Below are 20618 nucleotides of genomic sequence, written 5' to 3'. Positions count from 1 at the left end.
TAGCTAGCGCCTTCTCCTAATTGCACTTAAAATAGCTTCAAGGACAGCAATATGCACTAAGATTGCAAATAAGGATTTTGTTTAAAAAAAAGTTTAAATATCAATGCAACTGAAGAAACATTTGGGAAGCGATTTAAGATCCATTACTATAAGTTTAATATCCAAGGAAGGTGGATTGGAATTGAACTGAAGGGCAGTGCAATAGATTTGCTGCAGTTTGAGCAAACGTAATCAAGGAATAACTTAAGCCAATTTTCTTTATTCACAAAACAAATAATACATTTTAGAATGCTGCAAAAATGACAGTATGGTTTGTGGGAGATTGTGTTGGCTAATGTGTTTGGACTAAAACCAGACTCTATATAGAGAGGGTAAGATTAGACCTCCTAAAAATTGGCAGAGATCTGGATTAATGTTTGCCAGAAATGAACAATGTTCTCAGTAAAAACAGAAATTAAGTATTCTATTAGTTTTACAACACTGTGTAATTCTAGACTGATACCTGCATATCATCTAACATTTAATAGAACCCATGCGTGTAAATTAAAGCAATATATTTATTAAAAAATAAAATTTCCTCACTTGCAGGAAGACAATGACAGAAGACTCGGATATATTTTATTGAAGTGCTGCAGAGCAAAATTCTTTCCAAATCCATTACATAAATAAGTAATATTTTCCATTTCCATTTCCATTTGAACGGGACACATTCTGCACCGCCTTCAAATCACATTGAATAATTCATGGTGGGAGCAATTATTCTGTAAGTGCTACCATCTGTGGTCAGCCTTGAGAAAATTAGTATCATCCAAACCTGACTGCAAAACTCACAGGACCTTCAATAGAAGGTGAGGGGAGAGCGTAGAGATACCTGCGGACACACCAGATCAAAACACAGGGCCCCGAGGCACAATCCCTCAGAAATTAATACAAGGTTAATGCTTATATGTCCACCAAGGGCAGTGCACTATTGGCAGCCCCTCCAACAGTCTGTTTATTTTTTGTCTTTTTAAAACATTTTTAGTGTGTTAAAAGTTAGTGTAAATGTTCACCGGTTTGTTTTATGTGGGGGGAGGGGGAGGAGGAAACTTTGTCAGTTTCTTACCTTGCCGAAGATGAGATTAATTTTTGGATCGCATCGACCTTGGGCCCCACCGCGGAGGTGTGGACTTACATCGGAGTCGATCCCTAGCCTGCGGACTTTACATCGGGAGCTCACAGTCTCGGGACAGGCCGTGGATGTCGGAGCTCCAATGTCGCGGAAGGTTCGACCAGCGAGGTTCGATCGCCCGGCGTGGGGGAGTTGACATTCCTCCCCCCCCCCCACCGCCCGATGCAGGAGCAGATCGCCTCGACGTGGAGGGCCAAAACACCGCCAGTTACAGGAGTCAAGATCATCCCGTCACCGGAGGGCTCGAGGTTCCCGACCGCAGGAGAGCAAAGAGGAGATTTGAACTTTTTTTCACCTTCCATCATAGTGAGGAATGTGGAGGAGTCACTGGGGTTGATGTTTATGTTAAAATGTATTTTGTGTTCCGTTGCTTTTTATTTGTATGACTGACTTGGCAAATGAAATTCCTCGTATGTTGCAAAATATACTTGGCTAATTGAGTATTATTGTGATGCTCGGTTCTATAGTTCAAAGGGCAAAGCAGGAATACCTGATACACTGGCCTTTAACCGAAGTCTGTCTCTCTCCGCCCCTCCCGCACCCTAGTTGTCCTGCCAGTTCCACTTTGCATCCATACATTCCTTGGTTATCACAGTTGTACAGTTTGATAGCCACATGCAAAAAGGTGGTATTCTGTACTGCATTTGGTGGAACCAGTCTATAATATTGTTCTGGGGCCCAGTCTGAAGAAGGGTTTCGGCCCGAAACGTCGCCTATTTCCTTCGCTCCATAGATGCTGCTGCACCCGCTGAGTTCCTCCAGCAATTTTGTGTACCTATAATATTGTTCACGTCTGCTAAAGTTTTGCTTTCCTTAAGGCATTGAAACCAAACTTTCAATGAAGGTTCAAGGAATAATAGGTGCTACCCCATGCATCAGCTGTTTGAAACAAGAGGAATGAGAAAACACAATGGCTGTGCAAGGAGAAACAGGTAACATCTCACATCGAAGAGCCCTCATCAGAAGCGTTGCATACTTGAAATTGCTCACAACTCTGGGCTTTTTTTAAATAAATACAGAAAATGCAGAAGCACTCAGCAGGTCTGGTACCATTATCTAAAGAGGAACAATCAATGTTTCAGGTAGTGATACTCTGTCAGAACCCGTTTTTTAATTTTATTTCCAGCATGTGTTTTTGGTTTATTTTTACCCATAGTTTAAATGCACCAGGCCTCAAATTATACAGCTCATTTTTTCAGTGCATCTGATTTATAATGAATGCAATGATTGTCAGGTGCGATTTCCTCATTGAACACAAATAACAATGTCGGTACTAAACCAGGACAGGTAGTTCTGTTCTAATGCAAAGACTCCATTCGCAAGAAACTATATTACAGAAAATAGTGTTACAAAAACAATTGCGTCTCAGGGGGGAAAGGAGGTTTGGGGCTAGAAAGTTTCAGACTCACAATAACAATTTCTTATTATCCACCACAGGATTTTCAAACAAAGATCCTTTTAATAGCTATGAAGTTTATTTCTGTTATTGCAAGCTAGAAATTCTAAAGGCTGAATGTTGAGTTATTTAAGAGTACAGTTGCACAAATGTCAACTAAGCGATTGTTTGTCCATTTCAATGGCCACCGGCAGTGAAACTGACACTGTTCTGAAGAGTCGATTGTGTGCTGTTACTGAGGGGGTAGGTGGGGTTTTTTTTCCCCCTGGACTGTTTTTTTCCGCAGACAGCTTTTTTTTTACTTGTCAACTTCCAATGTAATTTTTAAAGGGATATTTAGTTCTAAACAACAATTGCATAATAAGCATTCAGCCCCCATTAATACATAGTGTTCCCTAATCCATCCAATCCATTATATTCAATTTACAATAGAGAAATGTGTGTTATAGCAGAGAGCAGAACTACTCGTACCCAAAATTACATCCGTTTTAAAACCTGTTTGCCTCCCCATGTTCCTGTTCGCACCGACCCCACACCAACTTGCTACGGCAGTTGCCAGGAACCAGCTATTGTGCAGCATTTTACAATTAAATTGCTAGTGTTAGTTTTAACATTCCGAGACATATTTAAGAAATGTTACAATTTCAGTTGTACAGTTTCAGAAAGGATAAAAGTGATTCAGCTGCCGGAAAAAGAAAATTAGGCAGGGTATAAAACAGAGTTCCAATTCAAAACTGGCTGGTTTGTGCTTCTGCCAAGGGCCAATTTCACTCCAAGGAATTCAAACGGCAGCAGGCAATTTATCTAATAAAATGGAATATGACAGGCGTTCTCTGGTTGAACCCTGTGTTCATTGCACTAATGGAGCGACCTGCAACTCAAACTCAAGGCAAGAAAAAATCTACAATAAAAGTCCAACATTTAACAATGGACATTCAGTGGGCTTATAACTACCCACAGAGTCCACAGCACATGTTCATTTGAACACACGCAGGAGACATGAGCAACACAAAGTGCAAGCAGGTTTATCAGGATCCGAGACATTACTGCAAAGAGGAGAACAATCAGATATGTGACACAAACCTTAATGGTAAGTGGTGGCTTTACATTACAATGCCACATCAAGTTAATATATTTACCTTTCCCATATTTCTGTATCCACTGTGCTCTTGGCAAAGCGCAGTTGTTAACTGCTGTTAAAATTATAAACTAGCCAGGTTTCAGATCTGACTTTAATGCAACTTCACCCTGACTCTCATTTGAACATTACATGTTGACTCTGGAGGTCAGCAGAAACACGCTTGATTTTACACTTTAATCTTTTCCTGAATATTGCTCGTTAAGATTTAGTTCAGTTTAGTTTTGAGATACAGCATGGAAACAGGCCCTTTGGTCCATCGAGTCCGCACTGACCAGCGATCCCTGCCCACACCATCCTACACACACACACGGGACAATTTAAGGCTTTACCAAAGCCAATTAACCTACAAACCTGTACGTCTTTGGAGTGTGGGAGGAAACCGAAACAAACGGAAAAAACCCACATGGTCATGGGGAAATCATACAAACTCTGAACAGACAGCACCTGTAGTCAGGATCGAACCCAGGTCTCTGGCGTTGTAAGGTAGCAACTCTACCACTGCGCCACCGTGTTGACCTTGGTCAATGTTAATTTTTCTCTCTAATTTTCACAATTGTCATTTCTAGACTTATATACCTCCACTGCTTCACCAATGTCCTGTGACCTCTTCTCTGACCTTCTGAGTGGAGTCAGTACAGTAGCCGCCGTGTGCGTTGAACTTCTCCCTTGCTTCTCCACCTTGCCCTATTCTCCTCCTCTTTCCCTTCGAAATTTTTGCTAGTCAAAACTCAACTGTGTTCCAAGTCTTCACTACTTTAAATTTTAAACAAGAGTAAATCCCATTATGAGCTTGAATGAGCATGGTGTCGTCATACAACTTAGGGGAAATATATGTGGAGTGCTGGACCATCCTAGCCCACTCTGCCTACATTGCGCCACCCAAATGGTCCCAATCCTCTTGAGGCCCTGTATTCGAGCTCTCTTTTCCCAGGTACAGATAGTTCCGCCATAACATTTATATAAAATTATGAGAGGTATAGATAGGGTAGACAGTCAGAATCTTTTGCACAGGATGGGAAAAATAAAATATCAGAGGGCATAGGTTTAAGGTGAGGGGTCAAAGTTTAAAGGAGATGCGCAGGGTAAGTTTTCTTTATACACAGATTGTGGCAAGTGCCTGGAATGTGTTGCAGAAGATGGTGTTTGAAGGCAGATATGTCAGTGGGATTTAAAAGACTTTTGAATAGGCATATGGATATGCAGAGAATCAAGGGATATGGCTTCTGTGCAGGTAGATGAGTGAAGGTCTTGGCATCATGTTTAGCACCGACATTGTGGGCTGAAGGGCCTGTTCTTGTGCTGTACTCTTACATATTCTATCACATTAGTTGTATTCCTAAGAATATGTTAGAAAAACCAATGTGGGTGGGGATTAGAGGCTTGAATGTTTCAGACACAATAACAGTTCTTATTCCCTACAGGATTTTTTAAAGGATCTTTGTCATAGCTTTTAAGTATATTTTTGTCACTGCATGTTAAAAATACCAAAGGTTGTATGTTACATTGTACACAAGTGAATCTTTACACAAGGGTCATTAAAACAAATTGCTTGTCAATTTTAATGGCTAGCAGTGAAACTGATGGGCTGTGTTCTTAAGAGACAATGATACCTGATTACTGCGGGAGACTATGGGAATATTATTTCCCCAGACTATTTAATTTGAAAGACAGCTTTTTTCTGCTCGTTAATTTCCCAAGTAACTTTTCAATAATTCTCTAGTTTCCAATCAAAATTGTGTCATAACCAATTGAGTCCGCATAACACAAATTGTGTTTCATAATTCAATATAAGGAAACACACGTTATAGCAGAACTACCTGGCGTCACAATTTGATTTATCATTATCTAGTTGTGCATTAGAGACCATAGCTTTTTTATATTTTTCTTCAACTTCAGATAAAGAATCCCGCATTTCACTAAGTGAAACATCAGGATCCACAATTGAAGCTGCTTTTCTGCCCTTTCAGTGTTCTACAGAAATACAGCAAAGAAACACAGGCCCTTCAGTCCACTGACTCCATACAAACCATTAAACACATTTACACTAATTATAAATTGACTCCTTTTTATTTCCCCCCATATTCTCACCAATTCACTCCAGATTCTCCCCCTCACCACTTGGGGCAATTGACAACAACCAATTAACCTGCGCTGGCCAAAGCCCATCAGTAGTACAGGGTTGACTCTAACAGCGATGGTACACACTGATTAACTGGCACAGTGGCACGATTAGCAGAGCTGTTGCATCCCAGTCCCAATGACCCAGGATCAATCCCAACCTCCACTCCCACCAGTGTGGAGTTTTCACCTTCTCCGTGATTGTGTGAGCATGCAGATCGCTAGGTTAATTACTGAATCCAGTGTAGTGTCAGCATGGACTGGATGGGCCAAAGGACTTGTTTCCAAGTTGTATGACTATGAACTACTCACCTCCTCAGTAATTGTGTTGCTCATTATCTTGCATGTTTGCAATAATTGCTGTCTCCCTTCTCAGTCTGAACAACTTCTCCCATCAAATCAGTGGAGGACAGAAGATTTGACAGAGTCCACAGCAACTAGTTTGTAATCCAATTTTTGCTATTGGAGGAGTTACTGACAACATCCCCTCATAATTCTCAGTAGCCTGCTCAAAGGACCTGGGGATACTTGGGTCATCCAACTGTATGCAGTGCAGTGCATTGAAATAGAAAGTCAAACATCTGCTGCTGAAACGTAGTTAACTTCAAAGAAAAAGGCTCAGAATGTCATTAATATCAACACCCTCCCAGTGCAGTTAGAGGGTGAATTATTACACAATATAATATTGACGTATTATTGCCAGAAGGAAGTTCAGGTTCCAATCCCCAATCTTAGCTCAGTTGGGGTGTCAGTTCAGGATGGAACGAGCCCTTTTCATGTAGACCATCAGAGGAGGAATAAAAGAGTGAAACAAAGCAGAAAAGTAGTGATAAACGTGTGAGAGTGCATTATGTGGAAAATAGACCATCTAAATAGAAGTGAATGGACACAAACGAGAATTGGGGGAGATATAGAAAAATAGTGAAAGGTTTGTGTTCGCAGTTAACCAAGGTGAAATGGTAAGATTAAATAGAGCAAGATTAGAATGCACAAAACATGGGAGAATGGATGGCAATTCTCTCCTCAAGATGGGGATAGGCTCAAAGCTGATTGCAAAATGGGATCATTTTACAGAGAGTAAATGCTGAATCTCCCAGAACTGCAGAATGAGAGAGGACAATGATGTTGTGTGCCACCCATGAACTGCGTTAACAAGGGACAGTGAACGCCAACCCGGATCAGTAAAGCATTAAACAAACCTTTGTCTTTGATCAGGGTCTGGATTTCTTCTTTCACCCCTTCGTTCCAGTGAGTGATGTCCACATGAAGGGCATAGTCGCAGCAGGACTTGCTGTCCGCCCACTCCCGCCACTTCTCATACGCAGCTATGATGCTGCTCTCTGGGTCCGGGATCACATGGTCAACTGTGGGGAGAAAGGGAAATGGAAGGTTAACACACTTCAACCAAAGCTTCAAATCTTTTAGACTCCATGCACACTCTTTGGGCATTTTCCATTCAGCATTGAGATGCTAATGATGCAAAGCTTCTGACATGTTCACAAGGTGCGTAGACATTTAACAAGATAAATATACCTGCAATTTACCCCTTGGACTTGCTGTCCTGCAGGGCTTTAGGGATGTGAAACTATATCCTTAAGTTCAAGTGTAGGAAGGAACTGCAGATGCTGGTTTACACTGAAGATAAACACAAAATGCTGGAGTAACTCAGCGAGTCAGGCAACATCTCTGGAGAAAAGGAATTGTTGACATTTCAGGTAGACACACGTCTTCAGACAGAGTTCTTTTAGGGTACACAAAATTGCTGGGGAAACTCAGTGGGTGCAGCAGCATCTATGGAGCGAAGGAAATAGGCGACGTTTCGGTCTGAAACCCTTCTTCAGTTCTTTTAGGACCTGCATTTCTAGATGACTAGCAGAACCCACCAATAAATGAAAATAAAGAACCGCAAAAGCTGGAAATCTGAAATATAAGAAGAAAAAGTGCAGCTTGTGGAGCTTAGGCTGATTATTAGTGGCTTGAGGCAGGTGTCTACAACTGGAAGGGATAGGTTTATAGCAAGAGCTGGAGAAATTGGAGGAAGATTTTTTTCCCCCATCCGGGTGAATGAAATCTGAAACATTGCCAGAGGAGATGGAGGCAAAGAGATCACAACATTTAAGTGTGCGTATGAGCACTTAAAATCCTTTGGCGTAGAAGGCTATAGACTGGAAAGCGTGATTGAAAGATTCTTGATGGCCAGCACATTCACCGTGGACCAAAAGAACTGTGTCCACACTGTACGGACTACAAATCTAGACCTGGGAGATCAACTTCACCTCCACACATTCTTGAACATTTTCACCAGATTGAATGCATACTCTGTAGTCTTATAACTGGAACATGCCTATCCTTTCCCTAAACTTGTGCCCCACAGGGCAATTACCTTTCACCCAGCGTCTCTGCCCTTTCTAAATGCTGCTTCAGAAAAGTAGTTCAGTCCAATCGTTCACCTTTTAAATGGAATTAGAAATACCGAAGATCATTTTCCCTTTTGCTGTACAACATCCCTAGAAGATGCACAGTAGTGGAGTGGTGGTTATGCAGTCTAACATTTAATGTAATCCAATGTTCACTCTGGGAGAATCTAAAAAATACAGAACAAACACTAAACACCTTGAAAAGAAAATCTTCATCAGCACGGAAGCTCGCTCGATGCGAGCCTGGAGTGAACTCAATGCAAGGTGTAAGAAGTGAAAAGATCATCGCTGGAACTCTCGATGCAAAGCAAGGCCCTGAGGCTGGAGCGACTACCAATCTCATAAAGAAACCAAATGGAACAAAAGAAAACAACCTTTGGGCCATGCAATTGCTGTTGAACTAGATTTGCAATGTTCTTTAAAGTTTGTTTCAAGTTGAGGTTGATCGGCAGAAAGCATCAAAGCAGATTAACATCACCTCAATAAGCCTCGGAAGTTTTAATTGTATTAAAAGTTAATGCAGGATAAAAGGTACTCTAATGGTCTGCTTTCAATGTGAAGAGCATTTTTTTCTTTTTTAATTCAGTTGAGTTACAGCCGCTCATACAAAGATATTCAAAATGGCATCTTATCAAAGAAGGTCTCCCATCCCTTCTCTCCAGAGATGCTGCCTGTCCCGCTGAGCTACTACAGCTTTTTGTGTCTATTTTCGGTTTGAACCAGCACCTGCAGTTCCTTCCTACACAAAGGAGCAAACTACCTAGCTTTGCTACAACCTTTGACAGCAGGTTCCCCTTGTTTACATTTGTACAGTATTCACCATCTCCTCTGGCATACAAGGAACAAGGATTCATTATATTCAGCTGGGCTGCTCTTCAGAAACTTGGAGGCAAAGGAGGAGAGGAAAGAACAACACCAGACACTCTGACCTTATAGATTCTTAAAATCCCCAAAGTGTCTTTACCAATCTGTTTAAAGACTTACGACAGCAAAAATAATATTTCTGCAGTGAGCCTCATGGCTCTGATGTCAGTCAGAAGGTGAACAAACAAAGTTACGAGCTCTAAATCTGCCATGCACCAGAAATATGGAAGAATTATTACTCTGGAGCCAGGATGGCCCATTTATTATCACTACAGGGTCCTACTAAAATCTCAGCGTGCTGTACGGGGTTGTATACTGTGGGCTACTCATTTTAGAGTTCCCTGTTGCTAGGAAGTGTGCTTTTTGATTAAAAATGTGTTGCCATGGCAATTTATATTTTGTTGTCCTCCAACAGAACTAATCAATCCCAGAGTTCAGGAGGCTGCAATTTCCCTGGAGTAAAATTACAATGTTGGGAATTATGAATGGAAAACTCTCCAGAAACAAGCTGGAGAATACGACAGAATCTAATGGCTGGATTCTTGGGAATGAACCGCACCTCGATCCAAAGGAGCATTGCCAAAGCTTAGGTTCCATATGTACTCTGACAAAATGGTACCAAGTTCGACAAGTGTTCCTCTGTTTGTACCACCATGTACATTTTCTGCTCAAGGGACACAATGGCCACAAATCACCTGTTCACTTAATAGCATGAACAACAGCGGCAAGGTGGCCCAGCGATAGAGTTGCTGCCTTATGGGCCTGTCCCACATAGGCAATTTTTCAGGCGACTGCTGACGACTGTCAAGTTGCCGGCAGTCGCCTTAAAAAACCGGCAACTGGAACGGCGACTGTCAGAGTGGAACACACACACACACATCACAGGCGGGGGACAGGACAAGCGTGGGGAGCGCTGTCTGAAATTCACATGGTGCAAAGCCAAGGTGATAGACACACCATGCGAAGAACAGGAAAGTTGGCGCAGTAATTAAGACAGCTTAAGCAGTGTGCAGTAAGTCCTTTAAAAGGGGGGGGAGAGAAGGAGTGGAGACAACTTTTAAGAAGCTAGAGATACACGGCTGTGAAGTTCAACGGACATTTAACATTACCGGTCGGTTATCCTTGGTTCTGAAAACTACTGCTTACGTTTTTTCCCCCCAATGAGCCAATAAAATTCACCTGTCAGCACCGGCTACAACCTCCTGGCAACCCACTAGGACCTCCTGGTGACCCTACGGCACGAGAATTCTCGCCACTCTCCTTGGCGGCTTCATTCTAGCGACGTTAATGAGACCGCGACTAGTTCCCAGAATGCGGGAACTCCTCACGACCATGAAGGCGACCCCCGGCAACCACCGCGAACATGTGGCGACTGCATAGTCTCCTGCTGTCGCTTAAAAAGTCGCTTAAGTGGGACAGGCCCATTACAGCGCTTGCAGCGCCAGAGATCCGGGTTCGATCCCGCCTATGGGTGCTGTCTGTACGGAGTTTGCACATTCTCTGCGACCACGTGGGTTTTCACCGAGATCTTCGGTTTCCTCTCCCACCCCAAAGGTGTGCAGGTTTGTAGGTTAATTCGTTTGATATGTGTAAATTGTCCCTAGTATGTGTAGGCTTGTACACTTGTGTTAATGTGCAGGGATCGATGATCGGTGCGGACTCGGCGGGCCAAAGACAGAGCTGCCAAGTTTTGTCAGGGCATTTCAGTATTCTAGTACCTGAAAATCTGTATTTTGCTGAGGAAATCAGTATTTTTATGCGGTGCCATTTTGGTGAAAATGTTTTTTTTATGTGCAGTCATATCCATGTCAGAGTACAAGAATGCATAACTTTGCTACCAATTGACATGTCTTCTACGCACCTTACTTAGCAATGCATTCATTGCCATCTCTTTGTATACTGCTGTTTGAATGGCTGCTTCCTGCTTTTAGCACCAGATGATGTAGAAGCCATTTTGGAAGCCACCCTCTCTCTCTCCCTCGCTCCCTCCTTCCTCTCTCCTTCCCTCCCTCTCTGCATCCCTCTCTCTCCCTCCCTCTCCCTCCATTCCTTCCTCTCCCCCTCTCCCTCCATTCCTTCCTCTCCCCCTATTCCTTCCTCTCCCCCTTGAGCCCACCCACCGTTCTGTAAAATCAAGGCCAATCCCAATGTAACTGCAACCCCACTGGCAGCCTTTCACCACTAGGCTTATCCAGAATGCTACCACTGCCTGAAAAATAATTAAAGGCTCAACTACCACTGAGAAAGAGAATTCCAAAGACTCATCGTTATACGAGAATTTTCCTGAACAGTCTGTGAAAGTTTAAAGCCCATAGCGCTCCAGCCAGGAGCGCTATGTTTAGAACCCATAGCGCTGTAGCCGACAGCTCTTCGTTTAAATTCCCACGCGTTAAACTGACAGCATTCTGTTTAAACCTGGAGCCGGACAGGCAGTGACTCTGGAGAGAAGGAATGGGTGACGTTTCTGGTCGAGATCCTTCTTCAGACTGAACTGAACTCCGTATTTAAAATCCGTATTTAACAACACAAAATCGTACATCCGTAATTCTAATAATATTTCTGTGCAAAATACGTACTACTTGGCAGCTCTGCAAAGAGCCCATTTCTGCATTGTATCTCTAAACTAAACAGTATAGTATTTGTTGAGAAGCAAAAAAAAGTGGGAGAAAACCTGAAGTGGAGCAGCCTGTTTCCATGACCCTGGTTTTCCCTGCACCGTCACCAAGGCTCTCAAGACCTGCTTTAAAGTCAAAAACGTCCATCGAGCACACTAGATTGCTCAAAGTGTTCAACCTATGAATGATGCGACAGCCTAGAGCAACATTATAGCTATACAACAAATTCAAACTTGGAAGAACCACTAAAGATTTATTGGTTGATCTTGGAAGTTCATAAACAAATTGTTTCCAGGCCATATCCTTTCTCACGTCTCAATAATGTCTCCCTACAACTCAGCTCAACAAAAGACCCTAATACAAAATGTTGTGGTCCATTGCATGCTCCAGGTCTTGCCTGAGTAGTTGGATTCCTCCAGTACTTTGTGTCTTGCTCAAGATTCCAGCATCTGCAGTCCCTCGAGTCTCCTTTGATTTCTTGCCCAGTTTGTGTTGGAAGTTGTTTTCTAAAAAACTGCAAACGTGCAAACTACAATATGTTCCAAGCTTCAGGTCATGCTTTACACAACTGTCACAAGTCTCAACCATGGAGTTGGGGCAAGGGAGCATAAGGTTACTAAGAGATAGATGTAAATGCAATATTGGGGTCAATCAGGTATGATTTCATTAAACGATGAAACAGCTTGAGTGGCCTATTCTTGGCCCTACATTTGTATCAATGCCAATCCTGGCCAACATAAATCAATCTTGGTTTTTCAACAGCTAAACATCCAATTCAGGCTGCATTGATGTGCTTCCAAATACATTATGACTTTAATGTCTATTAGGAAGATGGGTGCACACAACCAGCATGCGTCATTATGTGCAGACTTTCATTGCAAAGTTGTGTTTTGACTCTTAATACAAAGACCTGCTTGCACCTGATACCAACAGTGGGGCGTTCCTGTGGGAACTCCACCCCAGGGACCCTCGTTTAGAAGCCATGACGTGGCTCCAATCTACGTTCTTTGGGGAGATGCAACAACATCGCCCATGGCAATTCAATTAAGTGACATGAATCATCGACTGAGGCCAATCACTGGAACTGCTGGAGAACAAAGCAACCAAGTCAGAATGAGTCAATTGCATTGTTTTTCAAACCCAAATCCCAGCGCTCAAAAATTCCATCTCGAGGACAAATGCAAAAACACAAAAATTGGGCTGCGCTGAGTGTGCACCTTTCCCCTGGGATCTTATTTCTGCAAGAATTAATTAATTGGACACAGTAAACATAGGGAATGCGGTTCAGTGAGACAAATGGCCACAGCAGGCTAACTTATTGCTTAACTTGAGCATCCATCCAAAGGATTTGCAGACATAACATCAACACCCATCACTGGTTCTTAGTTTCCCCCACACCCCCACCCTCCACAAATTGGACCGATTAAGACGTTTGAAATCTGCACAGCAAAAGGCAGCCATTTTAACCATTTAGGCCTAGTCTGTGCAATAATCTCCAATGAGAATGGCTTACTTGGTTAAGTGAATAGATTATCTAATAAGTAAACATAATCCAATAGAAGTAATCTGAATAAAACTACAATGGTTACTGAAAAGAACTCTAACTGCTTAAAATGCCTGGAGAAACCATCCCAATGGTACCAACGCTATTCTATTTGGAAATAATAACATTTTTCAAATGACCTTAAAACATTGTGTGACATCCCGTTAAGAACAAGTATACTCTCCAAATGACTGCCCTTCCTAGTGCCAAGCCTACTTAGGTCAGATCTCCATTTCCTGTCACTCTGTCATTAAATCAGCTCACAACATACTTGATGCTATTCAACAGCAAAGACTCAGTCATAAAAGATATTCAAGAGGAAAAGGCGAGTGTTTCCACCAAGTGTGCAACATTAACTTTGACCCGACTCCTATCCCGAATTGAATCTAATAACATGCTTCATGAATTTGCAAGCCTTGGGTAAAATACCTTTTTTTTTAAATAATTCTATTGCAACTTGCCATTTGCTGTATGGACCACCCTGCCTTGGTCACAAATGTGTTCAGATCATCCTTGACATATCCAGTTATAATCTGGGCCTATCGAGATGACAGGAAATTCCCCTCACTTTGGTGGTTAAAAAATATACATAACTGTTTCCGTGAGATATTTAAGTTTTCTTCATCCCGAATCAGACACACAAACACTCCATTACCAGATCCAAACAGACCACAGTGCAAACACAATTGGAGAAATACAAAATAAAGAAAATGCTGGAAAATCTCAGCAGGTCAGGCAGCATCTCTGGAGAGAGACAGAACCAAAGCCGTGAAGTCTGAAAAGGACACACCCAAAACCAGTGTGCAATTTAAAATGTGATCCAAATCCAACTCATCACATGCACATTTCTTGGCATGGAAACATGACCAATTAGCAGAATAAGCTTTACAAGGGGGCGCTGTCCTGTGCGTGGCTGCCCTGCCAGCAGTTGTCTGTCTTTTCACCGTTTTATTTTTATTTTTAGTTAGTTAAAGTGTTTTGTTTGGAGGTCTACTTTTTTGTGTGGGGGGGTGGGGTGGGGGGGAAACTGCCTTTCAGTGTCCCTACCTGGTCGGAGAGGCAGCTTTTCTCTGGGCTGCAGCTTCGACCCGTCCTCGCGGCCTACCAGCGGGCCTGGAGCAGCGTTTCCTGTCGCGGACCGCCCAGAAACTCGGCTTCGGCAGCAGCACAGCGCTGTAGCGCTATCGTGGAGCGGGCGATGCCTTGCCTGGGTCGCCGCGCTGGAGCTCCAGTGAGCTGAGACCGCCGGGAACAACATCGCGGAGCTGCGGGTCTGAGGAGCGGCCAGCTGCGGGCGGCGGCGCCGAACTTTACACCGGGAGCCTGGGATCTCTAGATGAGATCGCTAGTTGTGGAGCTCCATCCGGCGTGGCCTTGTCGGCTTCGGAAGCCGCGGCCTCCAGTACGGAGGCGGCCGTTCCAGGGTTCCCATGCCGCTGTGAGGACTCTCCCGACGCCGGAGCACCATCACCCGGCGAGAACGGCCAGGAACATCGGGCCTCCGTAGAGGCAACTGTGGAGGCCTCAATAGGCCCGACTATGGGTGAACTGGGGTTGGGGACTGGGGGGGGGGAGTGTTGTGCCTTCCCTCATGGTGGGAGCCATTGTGGGGGGATGTTCTTTGTGTTTAAGACTGTCATTGGTGTTATGTCTGTATTCTTTCTTTGTGTGTTGCAATATGGCAAAAAGCATTTCACTTCACTACACCTCGGTGTATGTGAATGTGACTAATAAAAACCTTTGAATACTTTGAATACAAGAGGAAGACCTCAAAAGGAGGGGATGTCGCACAAAAAAAACATTTGTGATTTATGTGGAAATTCTGAAAGCAAAGCATCAAAGACCATATCAGGCAAAAGCTGAGAGTACAGGCAGTTAACACGCGTACAGGAAAACCAAAGTCAAGAAGAGAAACATTTGGCAACATTGAAGAGATGGATGGCTAAGTAGCCACTTGAAATAGCGACAGCAGAGCTTGTATGCTTCGTTGTCACCTTCTCCTAGCTAACAATGATCTATTCTACATTCTCTAATCTTTATCCCCTTTCATGCCTCGTTTTCACACCTTACACTTCCTTATCTCTGTCTCCCTCTCCCCGACTCAGTGTGAAGAAGGGTCTCGACCCGAAACATCACCAATTCCTCTCGAGATGCTGCCTGTCCGCTGAGTTACTCCAGTATACCGTGTCTATTTTTGGTATAAACTAGCATCTGCAGTTCCTTCCTACACTTAAATGCTGAAGGAACAGCTGCAAGTGGGTGGAAGAGAGGAAAAGTTGCAAGGAGGCAAAGCAATGAGGGAAGAGGCCTTAGTGCAAGGCAGCTGATGTCTTGCAAATCTAGTGACGAAGTTTCCACAACTGTGTGATTGCAGCTTGCATATTCTCTCAGTGACCACATCAGTCCGGGTTTCCTACCACATCCCGAACACAAGCAGCTGCTGTAAATTGCCCCAAGTTAAGAGGTAGAGTCCAAGAGGAGTTGATAGGGATGTGGGGAGAAAAACCAGTAATTGGTGTAAATGGGTGGGTAATAGTTACCAGGGACTTGTAGGCCTGAAGGGCCCTGATACTGTGCTTTATAATTCTTGATTATTTCCTGAAACATCTATGGACTGGGGCCAAATTGTGCAATATGGAAACGTATTACTGAAACTAACAACCATCTTGAGCATTGTTAGATAACCTTAAAAATTAGCAAACGTAACAGGCAGTCCAGGGAACCAGCTGCGCCTTCCAGCACTGGCTTGTGGTTCATTTTTTTCCCTTTTTAATCCTTTTCTGTTGCATGAGGCAAGGCAGTGTTAACATAATGAGTGCAGCTGACATCTTAGCAACAAAGTATAGGCCACAAGAATAGTGATGAGGAACTTTCTACCTCAATCCTACTTCTAAGGGAACCACTAACAAACCACAAGCACAAATATGGCGAAAAGGCATCTACAGTGCTCTCCATAATGTTTTGGACAAAGACCCATCATCTATTTATTTACCTCTGTACTACACAATTTGAGATTTGTAATAGAAAAAAAAAATCACTTGTGGTTAAGGTGCACCTTGTCAGATTTTATTAAAGGCCTTTTTATGCATTTTGGTTTCACCATATGGAAATTACACCTGTGTTTATACATAGTCCCCTCATTTCAGGGCACCATAATGTTTGGGACACATGGCTTCACAGGCGTTTGTAATTGCTCAGGTGTTAATTGCCTCCTTCATGCAGGTATAAGAGAGCTCTCAGCACCTAGTCTTTCCTCCAGTCTTTCCATCACATTTGGAAACTTTTATTGCTGTTTATCAACATGAGGACCAAAGTTGTGCCAATGAAAGTCAAAGAAGCCATTATGAGACTGAGAAACAAGAATAAAGATGTTAGAGACATCAGCCAAACCTTAGGCTTACCAAAATCAACTGTATGGAACATCATTAAGAAGAAAGAGAGCACTGGTGAGCTTACTCATCACAAAGGGACTGGCAGGCCAAGGCAGACCTCCACAGCTGAATTCCCTCTATAATAAAGAAAAATCCCCAAACACCTGTCCGGCAGATCAGAAACGCTCTTCGGAAGTCAGATGTGGATTTATCAATGACCACTGTCCGCAGAAGACTTCATGAATAGAAATATCGAGGCTACACTTTTGGATGCAAACCACTGGTTAGCTGCAAAAATAGGATGGCCAGGTTACAGTTTGCCAAGAAGTACGTAAAAGAGCAACCACTGTTCTGGAAAAAGGTCTTGTGGACAGATGAGACAAAGATTAACTTACATCAGAGTAATGGCAAGAGCAGAGTATGGAGGAAAGAAGGAACTGCCCAATATCCAAAGCATACCACCTCATCTGTGAAACAGTGGTGGGGGTGTTATAGCCTGGGCATGTATGGCCGCTGAAGGTACTGGATCACTTATCTTCATTGATGATACAACTGTTGATGGTAGTAGCATAATGAATTCTGAAGTGTATAGACACATCCCATCTGCTCAAGTTCAAACACCTGATCTGAACCCAACTGAGCATGCTTTTCATATGCTGAAGAGAAAACTGAAGGGGACTAGCCCTTCAAAACAAGCATAAGCTAAAGATGGCTGCGATACAGACCTGGCAGAGCATCACCAGAGAAGACATCCAGCAACTGGTGATGTCCATGAATCGCAGACTTCAAGCAGTCACTGCATGCAAAGGATATGCAACAAAATACTAAACATGACTACTTTCAGTCACATGACATTGCTGTGTCCCAAAAATTATGGTGCCCTGAAATGGGGGGAGACTATGTATAAACACTGCTGTAATTTCTACAAGGTGAAACCAAAATGTATAAAAATTAACCTCTTGTGATTTTTTTTTTCTATTACAAATCTCAAAATGTGGAGTAGAGAGGCAAATAAATAAATGATGGGTCTTTGTCCAAAACATGGAGGGCATTGCAGCTCCACAAATGAAAAACTGTTGATGGTTGCAACTAAAACTTCATTTTTCCTTAAATAATTTATAGACAGTTACCAATTCATTCTTGGAAGTCAGAAGCCACTTCAAGGGAGATTCTGTTTATAATTCATATGCCACAAATACAAATCAATCTTTAAGATCTGTCACATGCTAGCCTCGTGAAAAACCAAGTTCTGCCCATAGAACAGATTCTCTGTTGCTTTCAAACTGCAGGAGGGGGTGAGAAAGTGAAAGTAATGCTTTGATCTAGAATGGAAATTATTATCACTCCCATGGAAGTGGACAGGGAATGAAGAGTCTGTGCCCCTCCCACTCTCTTGCCATCTTGCTTCCCCTTGCATTTAAAAAATAAAATTTCCAGAACTTTTGGCCCACACCACCTGCCAGTTAACGTCCACATAAACCTGCCAATATAAGATCAAGATGCAGCACATTCTCTCAGGTGGGAGTGAAAGACGGCAAACCACCATTACAAATCATAGCACGGTGACATGATATCTCATCAAATAGACTGCCACCTCAAACAGCCCCAGAAATACAAGTTTGATCCTAACCTTGGGTGCTGTCTTGTGTGGAGTCTGCAGGTAACCAAAGGGCTTTCCCCCCTCATCCCAGATTAGTGCTAGTTGGGTAATTAGGGATTGCAATTTACCCCTTAATGTAGGCAGCTAGCAGAAGAATTATAGTTTATTGTTACGTGTACTAAGGTACAGTGAAAAGCTGTTGTTGCGTTCTATCCAGTCAGCAGAAAGGCAATACATGCTGACAATCGAGGAGTTAATTGGCATGTGAAAGAATTGGTTGCGTGGATACAGGGGGGGAAGCAACAAGCTCTACTGGGAGCATGCATGGGCCAAAAGGGCATTTGGATGAAGAAGTGACTGCAGGCAATACTCCCCACCACAGCCAATAATACAGCTTCATCACCACCTTACAGGATCTGGAAAACTATTTACTCGTCCAAAATTAACATCAGTGACCAAAAAGTTCTTGGTTGCAAGTGAAGCATCCCCTCCAGAGGTTGAGATGATGCAATAAAATGAAAGTTCCTTTTCCTCTGCACAATGAAGTCTTATTCATTGCTCTGAAAAGCCGCCAAGGATGGTTGGAGAAGCCAGACATCGGGAGTTTATCAATAAACTGGTGACGGTACCTTGAAAGTTATATTGTTCCCCTGATACCTTTGTGAAGCTTCGTGCACTCTTGGAAACCAGGCCTTCAGCGTCTGCTTTGCTTTGGCTGCCAAAGGCAGTAAAATTCGGCCCTTTGGCTTCCTGAACCGAAGCCCTCGAGAACACCTTCTCTACTGTTCATTACACGGCCCACATTATAGGATCGGCACAGAGCCAAAACGTGTTGCAGCCAAACACCAACTGGATCACACTGCTGTTGCATGCAGTTCACTCTCCACAAGGGAAGAGTTCTAAGGTATGCGTCAATTAACTGCATCATTGGGATGGACATCGAGTATGGAGCAATGCGCTTAAACTTAATTTAGCCTGGAAAGGCAAGAGCATGCTTCTTTAAAATGTGCACTTCCCACTGTACGAGGTAATTCAAGAGCTCTCCCGAGTTTAAAAAAAAATTAAACTCGTGGTAAGCACGTAGAATGTACGTAGCGGGTACGTCGGAGCTCGGGGACGTCTCTTAGCGGCTCGTAACGCTAACGGCAGGTACTCGGGTAACGCGGTAAGCTCGTGAAGACTTTTCAACATGTTGAAAAATGTCCACGAGAGCCCAGAGTACCTACGAGTGGCTATTACTGTAATTCTTTGAGTTTGAATCAGGGGAAACTTGGGAGAACGCTTGAATTAGCTCGTACAGTGGGACAGCCCCTTTACCCTTAGTCAAGTCAGGATGGGGAGCGGGAAGATTCGACTAACTAATTGCAATCTATCGCTGGGTCAATTCCAATTTTCAGATCTCCTCATAGTTAAATATACAAGTGACTTGGACATAAATGTAGATGAGTTGGTGGTTACCTTGAATGATGCCAGAAGTGGTGGTGGAGGCAGATATGATAGCGGCAGCATTTGAGAGGCTTTTAGATAGGCACACGGATAGGCAGAGACTGGATCACGTGCAGGCAAAGGAGATTAGTTTAACCTGCCATCATGGACATTAGATCAAAAGGGCCCCGTTCCTGTGCTATACTGTTCAATGTTTAAAGTTAGTGATAAAAGCAACACAAAAACAGGTCCTTCAGCACGATGCATCAGCTCATGCCAACCATTAACCATCTATTTACAATAATCCTACATTCCTATCAACTTCTCCAGATTCTGTTTCTTACCTACAACTCAAGGGCATTTTATAGCAGCCAATTAACTACCCACCTGCAAGTCTTCATGATACGGGTGGAAACCGGAGCACCAGGAAGAAACCACAGTCAAAGGAAAAGTACGCAAACATTTGCATCGACAGCTCCCGACATCTGAATTGAATCCGGGTCTTGGTCATAGGGAGGCAGTTCTTCTACACCACTGTGGTATCCATAATGCCCATCTTGCTTAATCACACGTGAAAGTGACTGCTTGCATGCTCTGGCACATTGTCAAAAATTAGGGATCACAGTGCGGAAAAGTAAAATTTTCAGAAGCAGTGGCTGAAAAGCAAAGGCTTCACCGGTAATGAGTTCATAAGTGATAGGAGCAGAAATAGGCCATTCAGCCCATCAAGTCTACTCCGTTATTCAATCATGGCTGATCGGCCCTGCAGTCTACGGTGCTTCTGGCTGCGGCGGGGACTTTAAATCTTGACCGCCGGCCTGTGGCCTACAACAACTTAAAGCCGCGGTCTCCGGTGAGGAAGAGCCGATCCTGGACTGACTCTGGACTCTGGTCCTGACCACGGGGGGGAAATGGAGGAGGACTGGCCAAATTTTGTGCCTTCCACCACAGTGATGA

The 20618-nt window shown here is 43.3% G+C and overlaps 1 protein-coding gene across 3 annotated transcripts in view; it reads right to left on the bottom strand.

The window, feature by feature from the left end:
- The window catches only part of LOC116978653 (dihydropyrimidinase-related protein 3-like), a 210669-nt gene that overhangs the window by 92924 nt on the left and 97127 nt on the right, over positions 1–20618 (bottom strand). For all 3 annotated transcript variants that reach the window (XM_033029944.1, XM_033029945.1, XM_033029946.1), the window contains exon 4: positions 7026–7190. In XM_033029944.1, the coding sequence (XP_032885835.1) occupies positions 7026–7190 (165 nt within the window). The remainder of the gene's footprint in view (positions 1–7025; positions 7191–20618) is intronic.

Source organism: Amblyraja radiata, chromosome 11, assembly GCF_010909765.2.
Source record: "Amblyraja radiata isolate CabotCenter1 chromosome 11, sAmbRad1.1.pri, whole genome shotgun sequence".
NCBI lineage: Eukaryota > Metazoa > Chordata > Chondrichthyes > Rajiformes > Rajidae > Amblyraja > Amblyraja radiata.
The sequence above is the reverse complement of the archived record's forward strand: the minus strand, read 5'-3'. Positions and strand labels throughout refer to the sequence as shown.